Source organism: Sporothrix brasiliensis (genome assembly GCF_000820605.1).
Source record: "Sporothrix brasiliensis 5110 chromosome Unknown Cont21, whole genome shotgun sequence".
In the NCBI taxonomy this organism is placed as follows: Eukaryota; Fungi; Ascomycota; class Sordariomycetes; order Ophiostomatales; family Ophiostomataceae; genus Sporothrix; species Sporothrix brasiliensis.
The window spans coordinates 1,877,134-1,897,494 of NW_024467140.1; the positions used below are offsets into that span (position 1 = coordinate 1,877,134).

At 57.5% G+C, this 20,361-nt stretch overlaps 8 protein-coding genes across 8 annotated transcripts; 4 read left to right on the plus strand and 4 right to left on the minus strand.

Annotated features, from left to right (window-relative positions):
- Positions 1-1,384: 1,384 nt before the first annotated feature.
- SPBR_05330 (uncharacterized protein) lies at positions 1,385-1,991 on the minus strand (the record flags this gene model as incomplete). The annotated part of the gene is made up of 2 exons (XM_040763607.1): positions 1,385-1,496; positions 1,846-1,991. 2 exons carry the CDS (start codon positions 1,989-1,991, stop codon positions 1,385-1,387), a joined length of 258 nt encoding a protein of 85 aa, XP_040615569.1.
- A 639-nt stretch (positions 1,992-2,630) lies between these two features.
- SPBR_04680 (uncharacterized protein) lies at positions 2,631-5,269 on the plus strand (the record flags this gene model as incomplete). The annotated part of the gene is made up of 5 exons (XM_040762957.1): positions 2,631-2,650; positions 2,740-2,876; positions 2,956-3,797; positions 3,861-3,983; positions 4,094-5,269. 5 exons carry the CDS (start codon positions 2,631-2,633, stop codon positions 5,267-5,269), a joined length of 2,298 nt encoding a protein of 765 aa, XP_040615570.1.
- A 1,474-nt stretch (positions 5,270-6,743) lies between these two features.
- SPBR_05258 (uncharacterized protein) lies at positions 6,744-7,530 on the minus strand (the record flags this gene model as incomplete). The annotated part of the gene is made up of 3 exons (XM_040763535.1): positions 6,744-6,958; positions 7,033-7,104; positions 7,173-7,530. The coding sequence occupies 3 exons, from the start codon at positions 7,528-7,530 to the stop codon at positions 6,744-6,746; spliced, it is 645 nt and encodes a 214-aa protein (XP_040615571.1).
- An 809-nt stretch (positions 7,531-8,339) lies between these two features.
- Positions 8,340-9,922, plus strand: SPBR_04935 (uncharacterized protein; the record flags this gene model as incomplete). The annotated part of the gene is made up of 2 exons (XM_040763212.1): positions 8,340-8,437; positions 8,527-9,922. The coding sequence occupies 2 exons, from the start codon at positions 8,340-8,342 to the stop codon at positions 9,920-9,922; spliced, it is 1,494 nt and encodes a 497-aa protein (XP_040615572.1).
- A 406-nt stretch (positions 9,923-10,328) lies between these two features.
- SPBR_04870 (2-methylcitrate dehydratase) lies at positions 10,329-12,081 on the minus strand (the record flags this gene model as incomplete). Its single annotated transcript, XM_040763147.1, has 2 exons — positions 10,329-11,738; positions 11,812-12,081. The coding sequence occupies 2 exons, from the start codon at positions 12,079-12,081 to the stop codon at positions 10,329-10,331; spliced, it is 1,680 nt and encodes a 559-aa protein (XP_040615573.1).
- A 1,462-nt stretch (positions 12,082-13,543) lies between these two features.
- SPBR_04959 (uncharacterized protein) lies at positions 13,544-15,055 on the plus strand (the record flags this gene model as incomplete). Its single annotated transcript, XM_040763236.1, has 1 exon — positions 13,544-15,055. One exon carries the CDS (start codon positions 13,544-13,546, stop codon positions 15,053-15,055), a length of 1,512 nt encoding a protein of 503 aa, XP_040615574.1.
- Positions 15,056-15,279: 224 nt separating this feature from the next.
- On the minus strand, positions 15,280-18,108 carry SPBR_04661 (ribonuclease p complex subunit; the record flags this gene model as incomplete). The annotated part of the gene is made up of 1 exon (XM_040762938.1): positions 15,280-18,108. One exon carries the CDS (start codon positions 18,106-18,108, stop codon positions 15,280-15,282), a length of 2,829 nt encoding a protein of 942 aa, XP_040615575.1.
- Positions 18,109-19,480: 1,372 nt separating this feature from the next.
- SPBR_05403 (uncharacterized protein) lies at positions 19,481-19,888 on the plus strand (the record flags this gene model as incomplete). Its single annotated transcript, XM_040763680.1, has 1 exon — positions 19,481-19,888. The coding sequence occupies one exon, from the start codon at positions 19,481-19,483 to the stop codon at positions 19,886-19,888; it is 408 nt and encodes a 135-aa protein (XP_040615576.1).
- Between the last annotated feature and the right edge of the window lie 473 nt (positions 19,889-20,361).

The following is a 20,361-nucleotide window of genomic DNA, read 5'->3' on the forward strand; positions in this document are numbered from 1 at the left end:
CGAGTCGAGAGAAAGACGAGGAAGGCTGTGTTAAATGCAAACAAGCAAAGGACGTCGTCGGAACTCCTTGGCAGGTTGGTGGGCAGAGCTGGTCGTTGACAGTACAGAGCCACGGGCCGGTCGTGTGTCGAGGAAACGGAGCGTGCGGCGTATAGTAGCGTACGTCGAGGACGAAGGATGAAGCTGAAAGGATGCGAGGATATGGCTGTTGGCAGAAATGGGAAGCCTCCAATGACTTATGCAGTCTCCTCCATGCTTGCTTCGTTTGACTGCATGCTGTCTACTTGCCAGTGGACACGGAGAATCGCAGTAGTCACGGTTGACGCTGGCCACACTAAACCTGTTTGGGCATTAAAAATATAGCGCCAGAATGCCGCAGAAAGGCCAGATGGCCATGGGTGGGGCCTCCCAACGGCGAACCAAGAACGGCGGGCGCTCCTGATTGGCCGAATCAAGACGAAGCTTGGACCCACCTGCCATGACGAACACCATCAAAAAAGGTAGCTGTGCATGCCTGCAATTGTGGTAGGCTGACGAGGCTGCAGCAATGCACCACTTTGCACCGTTCAAAGGGGGATGAGGGGATTGACAGATGAAATACAACGTAATGGTGCCCGAAATGCCCCTATACAGAGGGCAAATTATTAGTTAGAAGTAAACCTACGACGTACAGGCAAGCAGTCTATCTGTGCCCATGCTGAAATGTGCCGCTCCTTTATTCTGACAAGTATCTTGGTTCGGGTCGGTTGCACTTCTGCAAGTCATACAACTCCAAGTTACTCTGCACTTTCGGGGGCTACGGGCAAATGGCATGCACTCTGTACTCTGTAGGCAAAAGCCCAAGTCCTGGCATTCATCAAGTGACGAGAGAGGGAAGACAAAGGGATGCTGAGGCCGCCAGCCTCATAAACCGTATAGTCAGCCGGAAGACGGTTGCTTTTTGACATTACGGCAACCATTCTCGCTCCTTTCATCGGCGGCCAGCTGCCTTGTCGTCCATCGCTTTGCAGACCACCTCTCACTGGGCTCAAAGGGCGTCTTGAAGGCTGCCAGGTGCATGTAGGAGCAGAGGGGCCTCCCCCGACAGCACTACGTACACCAAGTGAATAAAACAATCTTCGTGTTCGTTGCTCTTGTTGCGGTGTTCATTCGGGCACTCGCTCCTGGTCAAAAAAGCGCGCATGTTTCTTCCACCTCCTCTTTCCTCGTCGACCAGCCCAAACCCATGAATGGTCCATCCAAATTTCGTTTGTTGCACGACATCTTGGCGAGACAGGCCGACCACCTCCGCCTTGCCTGCTTCGAGGGTCGAGGGCGTATCAATGCGGGCCACTGCAGCTCTTCCGTGTTCGAGTCTCATCATACATCACGATTTCAGTCTCGTTTATTCATGCACCGTGGCCATTCGTGTTGTTTGGTCCTTCTTGTTGATGTGATGTTCGAGCTGGAAAGCGAAAAGCGCAGTCTGTTTCCAGTTAGCTTCAAAGGTGGCCAGGCTGATGGGACAGGGGAAGCGAACAAGCAGCGTGACGCTGTGCGTTAGTGAGGTACAGGCATTTCCACAGGCGTAGCTCGTTCTTTCAAGTACTGACTTACTGACCAACCCTGCATTTCTGTCAGCGGGGTAACGGCGCTACCAAGGAGCTCACAGTGTTTGCTCCCAGACGGACCTTGGCGCCTGCATTCCAACTTTGGGGAGGAATGACCCACGTTCTTCCGCTCCGCGCATCGCTCGCCGTCCTAGCAGCCTTCCCTAGTCACCAAAGAAAGACGACCAAGACAACAACCTCGTCGAACCTTCAACCTCTCACGCCCCGCAATCGGCAGCGTCTTCTTCTCCTCTACCTTGCACCGTCAACGCGCTTCGACGACGATTCATCCTCGCGATTCTCCGTTGCCAGCCAGCCCGACCGTCTGCTCAATTTCGCCCGGCGCGTCCATCCCCGCTGCGTCAATTCGTCACTCGCCCGTAAATTAGAACCGTGGATCATCGGAACGACAATACGAGCGCGTCGTCCCTTTTCACTTGTGCTGCAAAACGCGTTGCTCAACATCACCTTTCGTCTTTTATCGCACAAGACGCGCGAGCCAGACATCTCTAGGCACCACCATTATCGTTATCTCACCCCTCTCGCCGAATACAACCCAGCCGACGCTCGTTGCATCGCGACGTAAATACTGATTTCGCAATGGATGCTGGTGTTTGGAGTGTCCGGGTATGTGATCCAGCGAGCCATTCTTTACAACGCAGGGGCCTCGCAACCCTTGCAATCCTTCATGCGCCTGACACATAGTTGCCCGCGTCATACATTGCACCTTTGTTAACAGCCACGTTCCAACCGCAGAGCCTCTAAACGAGACCTCGGCCATTGCGTATCCGTGCATCGACAGATCATTCTAGGTCGGTGATTTCGGATCAAAAACACGTCGGTTGATGGTAATAGTACGCGAGTCGCTGTTTGCTGTGTTTATTTCCTGTCATGGCCTCCCACGTGGCAGCTTGTGACGCATTTGCTGACATTGCCATGTGTTGCACTCTAGAACAACCGAATCCGAACATAATATTGGATGTTCCTTGCGACCTCATAACTACCTTGCATCTTTATCATGTTTTTGGCTGAACCGAAAACATGGCAGCACCCAAAGACATGTACGGGACAACAGACCGACCCCCTGTTTGCGTCACATGTCTGTGTCCTCATTCCAATCCACACTGGTTGCTAACACAGTCCGTGACAGAGCATCCTCAAAGAAGGGCCTCAATGGCGACTCTCCCGTTTTTACTCCCGGTTCTGCAAACTCTCCGCTCCGAAAGTCTTCGGTTCTACCTCTCCAAGCGGCCAATGCGGCTCCGTTCACACCCCTAGGCACCAGCGGTATGTGTTCTCGGCCATGACCCTCGAGGCCCTTGCCCTGCCCTCCCGTCCTATATACTAACAAAGAGCCTTGCTACAGTCGTGTCGGCTAGTAACGCGTCGTCCTCGGCCTCGCCCCGCGAACAGCTTCGGGATCTTGTTGGCAGCAAAGAGGCTGGCCCGGCCATCCCGCGAGCCGACGCGTCGTCCTTTAACCTGGCATCCGTCCGCGAATTTGTTCCACGCACCTCAGATCAGTCGTCCGGATTCAACGCTGGCTCGGCGAGAGAATTTCAGCCAAGGGGGGACCGCTCGCCCTTCAACGTCGCCAAGGCCGTCGAGTTTCGCCCGCAATCGCAGACCGTCCCGCCTTCCACCACACCTACCTCTACGTCCTCTATCCCGAGCCAGGCGTTGCCTTCACCTCAGCCACCTCAGCCCTCTCTTATTTCCCAGCAATCTCAACAAGCTTCTCTAACGGCTCAACAGCAGCAACAACAGCACCAGGTGCCTGCCCAGGGGTCACACTACAACCTGTCCAATGGCCCGTCTCAACAGTCTCACGTCTCGATTCCCACCGGACCCTCGCGAGCCCCCACCCACGACAACTCTGACCATATCAACCGGGCAGGATTAGGTGGTATGGGCAACATAGGCGGCATGGGCAATATGGGTGCCATGAACAACATGGCCGCCATGGGTGGTATGGCCGGCCTAGGTGGTATTGGCTCCTTAGGTTTCGGAATGCCACCAGGAAGCGATGTTCAACTCGGACAGGGCGGTAACGTTTTTGACTCCTACAACGTTGCTTCCCAGGGTGCCTCCGGGGGTGCAATCACGACATCTCCATACAATCCCTATGCGGCTACCAGCCAGCAGCCGGGCAGAGAGGGTGCCGCGTATTACCAGGGACAAGCTCCCTTTGCTGCCCAACACCAGCCCGTACGTTGTCAATTCCATTTTCTGCCTGGTTTTGGTTGTTGATTTCTTACTAACTCTGTCCAGCCCGGTGAACACCTCTACTTCCCTCAGGGCCCCCACCGCCAAGACCTTCTTCCGCGTCAACGCACTATTCATGAGTTCTTCCTGCCCGAAAAGCTTCGCCAAGACTTCCACATGAAGTCCAGGGTTGGAAACCAAGCAACGGTTACTTGTACGTACACTCACAATTTTACGCTTTCTCTGCGTAGGATCGGCTGAACTGACACCACGTAATGATAGTGTCCATCAATGTCGAGAGCTACCACTCGCTCACAGCACTTGACACCAATAGCCATAAGGTCGCTGGCTCGTTCGGCCGCATCACTTGGCTCTACAAGGCTGTGGCAAGCAAAAACGGAAAGCATTATTGTTTGCGGCGCGTGGAAAACTTCCGTGTGAGCAATGAAAACGCTCTGAGGACAGCACGCGAGTGGCGTCGCGTCAGCAGTGGAAATGTCGTCACTGTGCACGAGGCGTTCACGACGCGTGCCTTTGGAGACAGTTCAGTCGTGTTTGCTATGGACTACTTCCCCCTATCTGTGACGCTCATGCAGTATCACTTCCCAACGTACGGTCAGACACGCCCCCGCGGCAATGTCACGATTCAGGAAACGGTCCTGTGGGGATATTTCGTGCAGATTGCCAACGCCCTAAGCGCCATCCACAGCGCCGGTCTGGCCGCTCGCAGTATCGACCTCACCAAGATCATCCGGACGGGTAAGAACCGCATCCGCTTGAGTGGCTGTGCCGTGCAGGACGTCATCAACTATGACCCGTCCCGCCGCGTGATCGATCTGCAGCAGGAGGACTTCATCCACTTTGGCGAGGTGATGGTGTCTCTCGCCACCTACACGCCACCAAATGAGCTGAAGAAGCCGCTTTCGCATCTGGATCCGCTGCCCGAGATTTATTCGCATGATTTCAAGGCCGCCGTCAAGTGGCTGCTGACGCCTGCCGCCAGCACGACTGCGGGTCCAAAGACGATCGACTCACTTCTCACCGGCATCGCACCGCAAGTGACTCGCTTCTTCGACATGTCTCTGCAGGAAAACGACGGCCTATACAGCCTCACGTCCAGAGAAGTGGAGAATGGCCGCATTGCGCGTTTGATGATGAAGCTAGGCACAATCAACGAACGCGAAAACTACCAGCGGGATGCGTCCTGGGCCGAGCACGGACCCCGCTACCCTCTCAAGCTCTTCCGCGATTACGTCTTCCACCAGGTGGATGAGTCCGGCCGGCCCGTTGTCGATGCTTGGCACATGATCTCGTGCCTCAACAAGCTGGACGCCGGCTCGAACGAGGTGGTACGGCTCTCGAGCCGTGACGGAAGAACCAATTTGTTCGTCACGTACAAGGAGCTGAACAAGATGGTCCAGCGTTCATTTAATGATCTTATTCGTCCAACTGGTCCGCTTCGGCGCCACAACTAGAAGTCACCTGTACACGAGCAAATGGCGTCTGTCGAGGACAACATTGTCCTACCACCACCTGAACGCCAGCGAAACGCACCGTCACCCTCCGGAGCCGTCATGCCAGAGCCATCCTTGTCTAATGTGCAATGTGGACCTCAATACGCCGACGGTTTTGCACATCGCCAGTCCATCGGCCGGGACTTCCTACGGCTACGCTACGAAACTGCAATGGCTCGAAATGCGCCCGGTACTCTGCATCGTCGCCTAGTTTCTTTCCAACCGGGCCCTGCGTCGTCTAGAATGGAACCAGACCAGCGTACTATCGACTCTATCATTGACCAATCTACACCCACCGGCGTCCACAAACGCACCGGTCATGTACCAGCGAATTTCCCGCCATCTATTCCAGCGGTTGGATTCGACAACGACCAGCCCATATTTCGTCATACCCACCAGGGTTTCCCTGTGGTTTCATCTCAATACCCGATGAAGTCCCACCTGAATCCTCAATCTCATCGCTCTGTCTCCCAGGGATTCTGGCCATATCGCAGCCTGGGGTCAGGTCAAGGCCTTGACGAATACAGGCGCTGAAACGTCAAACCCCGATTTTGGCAGATGCGTCTTCTTAGTCCATCCTTCGCCCGATAATCTAGCCTCCACTATCCTCGCGAGCCTCGTTTTTATTTTACACCGTTTCCGCTCCTGAAGTGGTTATACACAACAATTTCACCGGGCCTTTCAAACTGTTCGAAGTCTCGCAAGGGACGGACACTTGCGGCCTAAAGCGTTGATTTATCTTCTCCTTCCTATTGGTTTCACAGTTATCCCCTTTATCCCTGGAGCTGCGGCTTGGGAGGCAGATGAGCGTTTCGTTTGCAAGAGCGTTTCATCTTGAACTACGGCAGTCCCATCTGCACAGGCAAAGTATTATTTTGTCCTGGCTGATTACTGTTTTACATTACCCTGACCCCCAAATCTGGTTCCCGTTGCTTCTCTTTATTTGCGATTTGTTGCTTGTCGTCGATGTTGCTTGTTAATAACTGCTTAGCTGCAGAGGAGCGCTTGTTGTATTGGTTGCTCGTTTTGCACAACAGAGAACCAAAGCGTTGTTACAATGTATCGAGACTTCTTATGAGGAGTTCAGCATATTTACTTGTACTTTCCATAAAATTGGAAGGCAGTCTTAGCAACGCGATAGACACCAAAAAAAAATATAAAAAACGAAATTCAATTACAAAAGTCTCCAACGGATGTGATCACGGAACACAAGACCAGATAAGTAATTATTGTAGCTTAACTTCCATCCCAGCCAAGTAGGGGCATCTTTTTGGTTTCCTTTTCATTTCTCAAAGCTCTTTTTTCTTTCCATTGATTTTGGTATGCGATGCAGTTTTTGTTCATACAAAGAGGCCATTTATAATTGTGGTATTTCCTGCTCCGTGCGCCGTTCGTATGTCCCCACGTCTTTACAATCCCCAGGCCTGCCATCGCATCAATCTGATTCCTCCTCATCCGCCTTGGGCGTGTACTGGTATGCCGGCGTAATTTTACTCGCCGGGGTCCCCTCCGGTGCACCGCCCTCGGCCGACTCGGCAGCAGCAAGATATGGGTTGCTTATGCTTTCGCTGCCGTCGACGGGATGCAACGTCGTGATGTGTGTACCGCGGATCACGGCCAGGCCCAGCGAGCGGGACTTGATCTCACCTTCTGCGTCTAACGAGAGGGGATATTGTCAGCAGCGCATTCTTTTACGTGAGTGATGGACAAAGGGGGCAACGTACTGCGCATCTTCTCCTGGGCGTCGTCGAGCACCATGTTGAGCAACGGGTCATATCCCTTGAGCGTACCGGACACTGCAAATGCGCTATTAGCAACAGTGAACCTCCATCACGGCATGGTCACCCGACCGCCAACAACGTACCCTCGCGACCGCCATTGAACTTGACGTAGATCTCCCGGTCCATGTACTGGCCAAGATCCAGGATGTTCTCCTTCTTGGGCGCCGCTTCCCGGTCGCCAGAGCCGCCGTAGCCACCCCGCGAGAACCCACCACCACGGCCGCCCTCACCGCCAGCACCACCGCGGCCGCCGCCGCGCTGGAACCCGCCGCCCCGGTCGCCGCCACCACGGTTGCCGCCACGGGGGTAATTTCCACGTGCACCGCCTGCACCGCCGCGCCCGCGGTACTCGCCGCTGCCGCCGCGTCCGCCGCCGCCGCTGTTGTTACCACCACCTCCTCTGGAGGCCGGGCTGTACCGGCCGCGGAATGGTGTCGACATGGCAGGGAGCTGTGTCGTGTGCTGTAGTGTGGGAAACAGAGAGAGGGGAATGCGATGCGAGAGAACAGCTGGTGTGTCCTCGTCGTGCGCAAATTGGTGAACCGAATCAACAAAAGCTTGAATTGCGCTCGCGTCTTCAGGTTTGCACGCCCAGTGAGAACGTGAGATCGTCTTTGTGCCGTAGGGCGGGTTGCTGTCGAGTCGCTGGAGGTTGAGGGCAGACGTGAGAAAGGAAGCTTTGGCACGTCCAAGATAAAAATGGGTCGCAAAAATGGTGGCGCTATGAGCGATGCGCGCCTCCAACCAAGACAACGTCGAGAAAACAAACAGAAAACTGCCTACTATACTCTAGAGATCGAAATTATTAGTTTGTTTCTCTAAAATCCCTTGAATGTCTTCACAATTATCAACAGTGCGTAGGTACTGGCAGCTCTCTTCGAAGCTCCTGTCGGTTGTACCCCGGTAGATGCATATATTCATCTAGTCACGTGAAAGCGCTCCACTAGTCTTAGTTTGTTGCTGGGGGAATTAGATGGCTCCTAACTTTTTTTCGTTGGTGAAGGAAACGCGACCCGACGACAGAAGCTCGCGGCGGAAGCTCACCCTTTTCCAAGCACTTATTCACATACGACTTTTTGCATTACTCGCCTCACGAAACTGCTTCGCATCGCCGTCACGAATAGTTCAACGCGCATATCTGCATTTCTGCATTTCTGCCTTTCTCGATTTTAATTTCGTCTCGACGAGCTTTGCATTGTTTTGTTCCGTATCGGCAGCTCCTCTGCCGCCTCTCCGTCCCAACTACCAACATGGCGCCGTTGGTGCTTCACAACGTGCCCGACGACGAGCTGTACATAGGGGCAGATGGCGTGACGCGGCCATTTGCTGTGGTCGGCGCAGCGGATGAGTACGTCGAGGGACTTCTGAAAGTTCTAGACAGCAGAAGCCCTGTGATGATCCAATCGCTAACCGTGATTTTTTATTTGAAATGTACAGGCGACGATCGGCACGGTTACGGCGACAAGCAACAGCCACACACGGGTCATTCGGCCGGGCACGGTCACGACCACGAGCAGGGTCGGTTGGCCCCGGCGGCGCGCGTGTCAAGCAGCAGCAAAGCAAACCGGCAGTAACGACCACTTCGACAATGGCCGACATGATGTTTGGATCATGGAAACGGGAACAGGAACAGCTCCTGCAGCATCACCACTCGCCCCAGGATGGGCCCGACTCACAAGATGGCCACACAGACGACCACCTCGATGTGCACAGCGGACGCAGTGGCAACGCATCTTCGGCATCAGGACGCAAAGTGAGCAGCGGCAGCAGTGCGGCCCCAGCGAACCCCGACGACAACCGAGATGATCAGCAACAAGAAGCAGCGTACCAAAAGCCTCAGAATCAGCCCACCGAAGTCATCCTGCGCGGCTATCGCTCCGCCGACTATCAGTACGCGGCGCTGCACCACTACGAGCAGATCGCCGGTCGCATCTGCGAAGACTACCCGCGCGACCCACCCATTGGCAGCCGGCGATATCGGTCGAGCCTCCGCGACGGCGCTGCTCGCAGCGCGGCCACGTTGGCGTCCAACGGCCGGTCAGCCTTGACACCCGCGGAGCGGCAGGCTGTGATGCGTGCTGCCAGCGGGCAGCACTGGGTCAAGGTGACGTTTGAGTCGGCACAAGCGGCCGATGCGGCCCTGTATGCGTCGCCACAGCGGATTCTGGGCCATCTGGTGACGGCCGAGCTGTACCGAGGCGTGCCTTTGTCGGCGGCCGAGGACGTGGCGATACAAGACCCGGATGCACTGGACGAGTACGAGCGGGCCGCGCACGGCGGCTCTCGCGGCGGTCAGGGCAACGACCACGGCTTTGGTCGGTATTCAGTGACATCGTCACATACGGTGGATTCGGGCACGGTGACGCACGACGACCCCTTTGGAGCTGAATCACGGTCGTCGGCTACCGGCTCCTCCTCCGCTACGATGACTGGGTCCGCCCTCCGACGCCAGGCATGGCCTGCTTCGGAAGACGGCGCGCGGGTGGACCTGGACAATGCTGCCGCCGCAACGCCACCGGAACAGCAGGAGCAGGCCGCGGCAACCGCAGCCGACAACGAGTTCTGCCAGCGGATCCCAACCGCACGCCGGGCGACACTCAAAGCACCCGAGTTGGCCCTGCTGCCGACCGAGTCGACGATGCGGCGGTTTGTCAAGCGACTGCCGCTGCTGCACCGGCTGACGGGCACAATCATTGGCAACCAGGTGCCGCGGCGCGAGAACGGACTGTTCGACTGGGAGAAGGCGAGTCTGTACTGGAAACTGATCTGGTGGCTCGACTACCTGTTCCTGCTGTTTGCAGGCGAGATTCTCGACGCGAATAGGGACGAGTAAGGAATGGACTTGGTGTGGGAGGGCACCAGCACGTTTTGCTTTTTTGTACGGGAATGTGCCAGATACATTATAGGGCGAAAGGCGTGCAGTGATGGAAGTTTAGCCATTCAATGTGGGGACACATGTTGTTCAAGTTTTTGGGGGCTTTTATTCACCTGTTTTTACTTGGTTTGTTGAGCTACATTTTATTTAATTGATGACGAATTGACGGCCAAAAAAGGATGCACATGTATCATTTAATTCATTTATATTTACTTTCCAGGAGAAGCAGAAAGAACAACAAAAATCGAAAATAAGCAAAAAAATACGAGTGTTTTTTTCTTTTCGCTTTTAAATAGCCCGGAAACTCGCAAGTTTCAATCTATCCCATGCCACCAAATTTTAAATCTGTACTTTAATCTGTCGCTTAGTTGTTCTCCTTGACAAACTTGCTGTCCTTGACGGTGTACAGGCTCAGGTACTCGTCAATGGGCATGCTGTCAACGCGGCTACCGTCGGTGCTCAGCTTGACAAGCTCCTCCACGCGCTCGGCGCTGAAGTGGGGCGACAGGTGGCGCTTGAACTTGGCCAGGATGACGGGCTTGGCCTCCTCGCGGCGCAGGGGGTGGCCCAGGGGCGCCTCGACAACGACCTCGGGCAAGACGGTGCCGTCGTTGAGCTCGACGGTCAGGGCGTTGGAGATGGTGCGCTTGTCGGCGTCGTGGTAGTCGGCGGTGAACTTGGGGTCCTCGACGCAGGTAATCTTCTTGCGCAGAGCGTCCAGCTCGGGGCTGGTGGCGGCCTCGGAGCCGTCGAGGTAGTCGTTGGCCGTCAGGCGGCCGTACTGCAGCATGACGGCGCTCATGTACTGGACGCAGTGGTCGCGGTCGGCAAAGTTGTTGAGCTGGGCGAACTGCTTGTCGATGATGCGGATGCAGGCCTCGTGGGTGCGGCAGGTGACGGCCTTGATGTCGGCCGAGGACTTGCCGGCGGCCTTGAGCTGGTGGAAGATCTTCTCCGAGGCCTCGACGGCGGTCTGGGCGTGGAACTCGGCGGGGTACGAGACCTTGAACAGGACGTTCTCCATGACGTAGCTGCCGTAGGGGCGGTTGAACGCAAACGGCTTGCCCTTGAACAGGACGTCGTAGAAGCCCCAGACCTTGGCAGACAGGACGGTGGGGATGCCCTTCTCGCCCTGCTTGACGCGCAGGACGTTGGTCACGGCGCGCTGGCAGGCGTCGCCGGCGGCCCACGACTTGCGGGACATGGTGTTGGGCGAGTGGCGGTAGGTGCGCAGGGACTGGCCGTCGACAAACGCCTGCGAGACGGAGGCGGCAATGCCTTCCTTGTCAAGGCCGAGCATGTCGGCGACGACGGCGGCGGAGGCGACCTTGACGAGCAGGACGTGGTCGAGGCCGACCTTGTTGAAGGAGTTGAGGATGGCCAGGTTGCCCTGGATCTCGTGGGCCTTGGTGGCGTAGGCCAGGACGTCACGCACGGTGATGATGCGGCCGCCGGCTAGCTTCTTGGCGGTGCCGCTCTTGTTGGTGCGGTTGATCCAGTCGGCGACGGCCAGGATGGCGCCCAGGTTGTCCGAGGGGTGGCCCCACTCGGCCGCCAGCCAGCAGTCGTTGTAGTCGAGCCAGCGGATCATGGCGCCAATGTTGAAGGCGCCGTTGATGGGGTCCAGCTCGTAGTGGGTGCCGGGCACGCGCACGCCGTTGGGGACGGTGGTGCCGTCGACGACGGGGCCGAGCATCTTGGTGCACTCGGGGAACTGCAGGGCCTCAAGGCCGCAGCCGAGGGTGTCCAGAAGGATCCATCGGGCGGTGTCGAGCTGGTGGGTGTCTGTGTTAGTTCTGGGCAACGCCGACCGAGAAAGACGCAACGCCGTTCGGGGCAAGACTTACAGCAAGCTCCGAGGTAATGGGCTTGGTCACGTACTCGGCAATGTCGTCGACCTCCTTGTCGTAGGCCATGTTGGAGTTGGTGATCGGGGCCGAGGAGTAGGAGCGGCGGCCAGCAAGCTGGAAGCTGGACTGTCTGGGGGCGGGGGCAAAGGCAGAGGCCGAGGAGGCGGGCGTCGACTGCAGCAGCGCAGACGAGAGGACGGCGACAGAGCGAGTCTGGGGCCGCAGCACGCGGGAAGCAATGCGGAGGCTGCGCGTGGCAGAAGACATGGCTGTGAGCGAGATGTGTGAGGATGCGCGATGGGCGATGCGGGCAGAAACGGAGACGGAGGACAGAGGGAGAGGGAGGGCGGGAAGGGGGGTGGGAGAAGAGAAGATGTGGAGGCTCACTCTATAAAGCAACGAGGAATCGTCCGGAGAATAGGGGAGAGAGACGCGGGGCGAGAAAAGCGCGAATGTCGTCTGTGTGGTGTTTCTTTTTTATGTTTCGTTTGGCCTTCGTTTTGTTTTTCGTATTTTTTGCTCTTGGTTTTCAGTGAATGGCAAACGGCCGACCTCGGGTCTTGGGGTTAGTTGCAAAGACCACAGTCCTCTCTGACAATGGCAATGCCCAATTGAGACGGGCAAAATCCTAGCTTCCTCGGCTGGAGCTCTGCGTGGTCGACGTGGAGCGTGTTTATGACAGACACTAAAGAGACCAAAACGAGGCCAAAGTCAGAATGTAGTGGCGGTTCCCATCTGGTGGCGCGTTGTAAGTCCCATGTGCCTTCCCCAGCACACAGCACGACGGGGCCACCCCACCAAAAATTTGCAGCTCCCCATTCGTGGGCCCGGGAAATGCTTTACCGTGGCAAGCCGAGATGGCGCAGAAAAGGGCCCACCGCCCGGTAGCATCTCGGCTGGCCACCGCCTGTAAGCGTCTCCTTCCCCAACAGTCCATAACAACCCTGAGAACGACGGCGTGGGCTTTTTGCGGAAGGTGCTGTGTGGCCAGCGTGCCGGACTCTGCGGAAAAGCAGGTGCCACCCGCGACTACTGTTTGAGTGCATGAGTATTTCGTATATGAGTGCATAGCGTCTCTGTATTCATGCGGCGTCTGCTGCCCAGCTCCGGTCTGCCGTCGGCCGAGACGTTGCTGCCGACTCGGTCGGTGCCGACTCGTCTACGGCTGCCGATACTCGCTCTGCTGATTCGCATTTGCTCTTCCTCTGGACGTTTGTCTACATATATAAAAGAATTTCGGTTTCACAGGTTTCCGCTTTCAATTCTTTTTCGGTTTACTTTGACATGTGACGTAGCGTCACTTTCTGTCTTTTCACCCAGCTGTGTCGCAGCAAACGGTTGTCTGTTGTTTACATTGCTCATGCGCCGTATCTTATCCTGTAGATATCTCTCTCGTGTCTGTGAATATTGTCCTGCGTGAGAGCCGTTGTCCCTTGGCGGCTCCTTGCCTCGCCAGTGGCACGTCCGAAGCATGTGCCTCTCCCAACCCATCGCGCTTTCCAGAAGGGTTAGTTATCTTGACCCCACTACTCCGCCTGATTGGCCAATTCGGTCTTGCCTGACAACACTGAGGGGCTAAGAGAAGCTCCTTCCCGAACATGGGCAGAGGCGTTCTGCAATCTACATTGCCAGCTGCCACTAGCTGCTTCCATCAGTTTTCGGTGCTATTTGCTTAATAGCTCCAAATTCGCTCCATTCATATCAGTTCTTGTGTTCCCGGGGTTTCATCATGCGGCTGCTTGCTGGTCTGCTGGTTTGGACAAGCGCAGCCTTGTGCACTGTGGCGTCGGCCTCAGCATCGTCGTGGTCGTCGTCGCCGCCGCCACAGTACCACACTCTGCCGCCGCTGCGTGAACAGGCGGCCATCCAAAATGCGTGGACGGCCGAGCGCAAGACGATCGTGCCGGACCTGCTGCGCAAGCATGGCGTCGACGCGTGGCTCATGAGCCAGCGCGAGTATGCCGAGGACACCGTCTTCTGGTCGCTCAAGGCAGCCGCGCAGTTCTCCGCCCGCCGCCGCACGACCTACCTGTACCTTCTGGGCAATGACTCGGCCATCCGCGCGGCGGCACCGACCGCGCGGACGCAGGTCCTCGTCAGTGCGGCCTCGAGCCGCACGGCCACCGAGCTTGTCTGGATCGACAACACGCCGGCGCTGTGGGCCGAGCTGCGCGCTGTCCTGGCCGCGGCCGACCCGGCACGCATCGCCATCAATGCCGCCGAGGAGCTGGCGTTCAGCTCGGGCATGCACGCCGGCGAGCTGGCGGCCGTGAAGCGCGGCCTGGGCGACACGTGGTCGGCGCGGCTTGTGGACGACGTGCCCCTCGTGGCCATTGAGTTCGTGGCCACCATGGTGCCCGGCCGCCTGGCATGGTACCGGCGGCTGCAGGAGACGGCGTGGGCGGTGATTGCGGACGCGTTCAGCGCGCGTGTCGTGACACCGGGAACGACGACGACGACCGACGTCGAATGGTGGATGCGGGACCGGCTGCAGGCGCAAAACATGTCGACGTGGTTCCACCCGACGGTGTCTGTGCTCGGGGCCGGGGACAGCGCGTCTGCGGCGCCGTCCGCGAACAGGGCGGGCTCAGACTCGGCATTCATGGCAACAGACAGTGCTGCGCCGACGACGATCCAGTACGGCGACATGCTGCACGTCGACTTTGGCATCACGGCCTTGGGCCTCAACACGGACACGCAGCACCTGGGGTACGTCGTGCCGCCGGTGGGCCACCCGCTGCGTGCAGCCCTGCACGACGGAGACGACCTGGTCCCGGCCGGGCTCCGCAAGGGCCTGGCGGCGGGCAACCGCCTGCAGGACCTTCTGCGCGAGCACATGGGCCGCTCGGTCGGCCGCTCGGGTGACGCCATCCTGCGCGACTGCCGCGCCGTGATGGACCGCAACGGCTGGGAGGGCAAGCTGTACTCGCACCCGATTGGCGACTGGGGCCACGCGGCGGGCGCGTTGATTGGCATGACGAACCTGCAGGACGGCGTGCCGGTGCTCGGCGAGCTGCCGCTGCTGGCCAACATGTACTACAGCGTCGAGCTGATGGCCGAGGTGTTTGTCGACGAGCTCAACGCGACGGTGCAGTTCCCGCTCGAGGAGGACGTCTACTGGGACGCCGAGACGGGCGCCTTTGAGTGGGTGTACGGCCGTCAGGAGCACTTCCACCTAGTCCTGCCCGAGGGCGAGGAGGCTGCGGCCACCCAGCAGGCGGCTGGCCAGGGTGAGCTGTAATGAAATCACCTTTGACGTAACATTAAACATATGACGTACGTACGAGACCTGCATATAGTCGTTTATATGCCTTGACTTGAATGGCTATGCCCGTGTTTGTATATGTATACAATTTTGCACCAAACAATCGCTTGCATTCGACAGGATCATTATCATAAGGTATTGTTCTCCTTTATCCGCGTCCGCACCCCAACTCTCTGTTACCACAGAGATTGTTAGCCGCATCAGTTGCTGATCGGCGTCCAGCGTGCCAAGTGGCCAACCCGCTCGCCCGCGTTGCGCACAATACACAGCCGTGCGTCTCGGCCGATGGGCACGCGGCGACCGGGTGTCGCCGGTTGTTCTGCAGTGTCTGCGCCGTCGGCCGCCAATATGGCCTCCATCAACTTGGGCGCGCTGACGTGCCCAATGCCCGCACCCTTGGACGTCAGGAAGCGGAGCGCGCCGCTGGTGAGGAAGCCCATCAGGTCGTGACGGCCAGGGATGGGCAGGTGCAGGTCGTCTGCCGATACAGCAGACGGCCGCGGGTACGGGAGTTGTGTGTCCAGCAAGGACTGGGCCAGCAGCTTCTTGCGCGTCGTGATGTCGGCGTCGGCAGGCATGCGCTGCGGCATGGGCGGGCGTCTGAGCTGGTCGCTTTGGTGGCCCTTGGTCGACTTCGCGGCGGCCAAGGCAAGCCACTGAGCCCGGTGGTGGTGACTGTCGGAGGGGAGGCGGTAGATGCGGGCCCGCGCGTCCGGGACGCCGCCCTTGAGCAGCTCGACGTAAATCGTCATCAGCTGGTAGGGCGTGCGCCAGACGACCGGCTGTTGCAGCCGTGCGGTCTGGACGGCGTCGCGGACGTCGTTCCAGGTGGCATGCTGCAGGAGGCGCACAATGGGCGGCGGCGCTGCGCTCTGTGGCTGAAGCGCCTGGAACTGGACGGATTCCTGGAGGCGTGGCTCGCCGACGTCCATCACGGTGTCTTCCGCGAGGATCGTGTCGGCACCACCGGCGTCGCCGTTGCTACCGTTGCTACCGTTGCTACCGTTGCTGCCATTGCCATCCTCCTCGGCAAGCGTAGCCGGTACCGTGTCCACGCCAAACAAAAACTCCCAGTCGCACGCATACCCCGAGCCCAGCTCGCCCTTCGTCCCGTTGCCCAGATCGACGGCCGCCCACTGCGTGCGCTTCGCCGTCGGCTTGTCCTTCCACATCTTCTCCTGCCGCCGGCGGCTCTGCAGCTCCCAGTCCCAGCCCGTGGGCGTGCCCGGGAAATCCGCAGGGAACCAGGGCCGGCCGCGCTCCAGGGCCATGTGGTGCTCCTCTTCAAGCCCCGCAGGCATGGGCTGCTGGCCGCTGCTCATGCGCTGCCGGTGCAGGCGCTGCCAGATGCTGGGAATGCAGGCGCGGGGCGCAATGATGGTCCACGTGCAGCTGGCCGTGCCGCTTTTTCTCGACGCATGAGGATCGGCCGACGCCGGGACCGACGAGGCACCGTCGGCGGCGGCCACGATGACGGGGATCGGGCGGCACTCGGGGTTGCTGTCCAGGAGCAGGTGCTCGTTCGTGGACAGCTTGCCGCGGCGTTTGTCGAGGGTGGCCTGGGCCACCAGCTTTGTCGAGTTGTGGCGGGCCTTGCTGTCAAAGAGACCAGAGGGCTGCCGTTCCACGTCGTTCGACGGCCAGTCCTGCAAGATGTGGTACAGGTTCCGGCCGGGCCCCTGGCCCCGCGAGTTGCCCTGTACACTGTGTGCCGTCTTTGGCTCGTCCAGCCGCGGGTCTTGGATGTTGAATGCGAGCATGGCGCCACTGGCCGAGGCCAGAGCCGTGGTGTCGATGCTGCGCAGTTTCAGAAACTCTCTGCCTTGCGGCTCCATAGGTGACGTCCTGGTCTCGTAGGGGTAGAGTGTGGCAGCCAGCATCTCGGCGGCGCCGCTGCCCGTCAGATCGATGCTGCCGATTTCTAAGCGGAAGTCGCGGACAACAACCGACAGTTGTTTGCGGGCAATCTCGTTGTTGAGAGTCGTCCACACGTGGGAGAAGAGGGTGGGGTGCAGGCGCAAGAAGGCGCACCGCTCGGTCTCGTCGTTTGTCGGGTGTGCGTGAGAACCCGTGTCGACAGCTGTTGTCGCCGTCGTCGTCGGGTTGTAGAAGAGAGTCATGGCGCCGCAGTTGCCTGGGCCACTCAGCTCAAAGCCTTGGCTGGAGACGTTCTGCTGTTGCTGTTGGTAGGAGAAAGACCTCGGCAGCTTCACGTCCACACACGACATTCCGCTCCGCAGAGAGGGCGAGAGGAGATGCGGCTCGACGACAATGGCGAGTGCCTCGTCGAGCTGCTTGGATGGTCCGCACAGTTCGATGGTCGGCTTGTAGCTCGTGTCCCAGCAAGTGCACATGCCCGGTTTGAGGCCGGCAGCACGCAGCGACATGCGGTAGGTCTTGTTGGCGGGGGTCCGCACGAGCGTCGTGTTCCACAAAAAGCCCGGGTTGTCCATCTGTGCGCGCTTCGCCTGCCAGCGATGTGTCGGCAGCCTGAGGTTCTTGATGGCGATCGGTGGGTGGGGGCAAGCCAACACCGCCGCTTCGTCTTTGTCGTGTTCGGCGCCCTCCTCCTCCTCCTCCTCTTCCGCTACATCGTTCGCATCATCACCGCCTCCTCCTCCCGCCCCCCGCGCCAGCTTCTTTTCCTGCTGAAGCTTGATCCGCTTCTTCGTGTTCTCGTGCACCCACGCGCTGGCTGGCCATGCTTTCTTACGCTTGGCCAGCCCCGAAGCGACCGTCGGTGTGTTGTCGGCCGCGTGGGCCCGACGCGCCTGTTGCCGCAGCCGTCGTGGCACGCGCCGCGCATTGTGGCTGGCCGTCCGGCGGCGCATGTCGCGCGGGACGCGCTGATATGCCTTTTCGACCCGGTCATCGCGTCGGTGTTTGATCGTGCTGTGCAGGTCGCCAATCTCCTGTTCGAGGGCGCTGATGAACCCTGTAAGATCAAGCGAGTCGGCAGGCTCTTTGCGTGCCGGAGCGGTAGTCCCTGCGCCAGCACGGCCGTGGCCGTGGCCCATCTTGGGCGCCATCGGCGAGGAAGAAACGCTTCGGCTGCCGCTGATATTAACGCTGTTGGTAGCCCATGAAAAGAGGATGCACTATGTAAATGTCGCTGCCGGGCGTAGTATCCGAAAGTATAGAGCAGTATGCCGTCCAAGGAGTGTAGAGATGTCCTTGAGACGCTGCGCGGGTGCCGCTTGAGCTGTTGTCGTTTTTAACGTTTTTTATCACAGCGCAATGGCCAAAAAAAAATACACGCGCCGCTCCTATTAAACTTCGCGTCTCCACTCTCCGACGTCACTGTGTGACACGCCCCGCTCCAGGGCTTTTAAACGGCCATTAACTAGTGCCAGCACTCATCACTCTCATGAATGTCGGCCACATCTGGAATGGCAATGATGCCAGGATGATATCTATCTCGAATTCTTGGACGACATGGTTGCCGTCTGTTTTGTGCAGGCGTTTACATTTCACCGTAGAAACGCGAAAATTAAAACGCACGTGACGCCTTCATGATCGACAAGAATGGATATATCTGGCATTAAGGGAGAATTACGAAACTTATCCCAGTGACGGTTCAGTTGGCGATTACCCGTCGACCATTCTTACCAGACGGAATGTACACTATTATGTGCAAATAGTGTTTCGGTGCTACTAGGATCCTAATTTTGAGGGTGAATGTTGTATTATATAGCTTATATTAGACTGTTCATTTTCGTGTTTTGTAAAAAGTAAACAAGAAAAGGTAACAACCGAATAAGCATAGAAAACGTACATAGGAGAACCGACTTTGGCTATTATTTATATGCATCAGATTTGTTTCCCTAATCACACCCCATGGCTCGCACTATGGTGTTCCTGTTTGGTATGACGCTCACCCACCCTTTGCCAATGTCGTGATCGCCTAGGCCATTTCTAGGCCGATGCCGTGCTGCAGGCTGTGCCCTTGCATCTGACAAATGGATGGCTGCAAACGCCGGACGGACGCAACGTCCAGTGAACTACGGTGTACGCGCAGAAAGCAAACTGGACGAACTGCACAATCGTCCTTTGTTTGAGATTTGTTCAAGTACGGAGTATACGGGACCCCGGATGCGAGGGAAATCTTGTGCCCCAAGGTCGCGTGCTGCTTTATAATTACAAACAGAGCCCGCTGTGGAATCGTATACCTGCAGACAACCTCATGCATTCGGTGCACCCGCACAAGCTCGTTGTGTAGACGTGCGCAACGGGTCTGTACGATACGGCCTGTACGTTACCCTCTCTCTTTTATTTCCTTATTTTGGCATCACTTCATTTCTCTCAATATATGTTTCTCTTCATGCTGTATGATTCTCTTTGCCAAACTCTGCCAACCGCCAATACGGCAATGTCCTAGGCCCAACACACCCAGAGACCGACATGGACGTTGACGAAGCGATGGACGACACTGTCGAGGAAATCATCGACGAAGAGCGCCTCAATGCCATCGAGGACTTCCGCCGCCAAGCCATTCTCGAATGGCGCAACTCGGTACAGAAGGCAACCGGCCGCGGGGCCAAACAGACCCAAAGGAGCAAATGGTCCAAGAAGTCGCAGTACGACATCCGGTCGTCGTTTTCGTCCTCGACCTTGTCGTCCTCACAACTGCCACCGCCAGACTACGAGGCGTCCTGGCGCTCCAAACTTGCCATCTGGCCGTGGCTGCTGCGCGCCTCGCATTCCTGCGGCAGCACCCTCGTCGCATTCACAAAGTCCACGCTGGCCGTGGAGAACGGCAATTACCGGGACTCCTTTAATGGTGAGCTGGCGCTACGTGCTACAAAATAGTAGGGGACCTTTTGGCTCACAATCATAGCGCTCGGCGTCGACAATGTTGAATACCAGTGGCAGACTTGGGACCTGGCACTTAATAGGCGTTCATATGACCCGACTGCGACAGTTTAATCTTTTAGACGGAATGTTTTGTCATGTTCACTCATCGACTGTGTCATATTACTGTTTGTGACTCTGACACAGTTGCATTATTCGGGATGAGGAAACTCTGCCGGGGACATGTTTTGAGACTGTACGACGTATAACAGTTCAAATGACAAAAGAGAAAATAAGTGACTTCTTACTATTCAAACTAAACGCATTTACCAGACAATATCGATGGTTCACTTTGTCGTGACCATTGCCTTTTGTCAACGTACGCGACCGTCATCATCACGTGACCATCAACGTCATAAGGGCAAAGCATGACCATCACCAAAAAATGGCGGTCAGTTGCGGCACGAAATCGCCTCCAGCCTCGTCGTGAA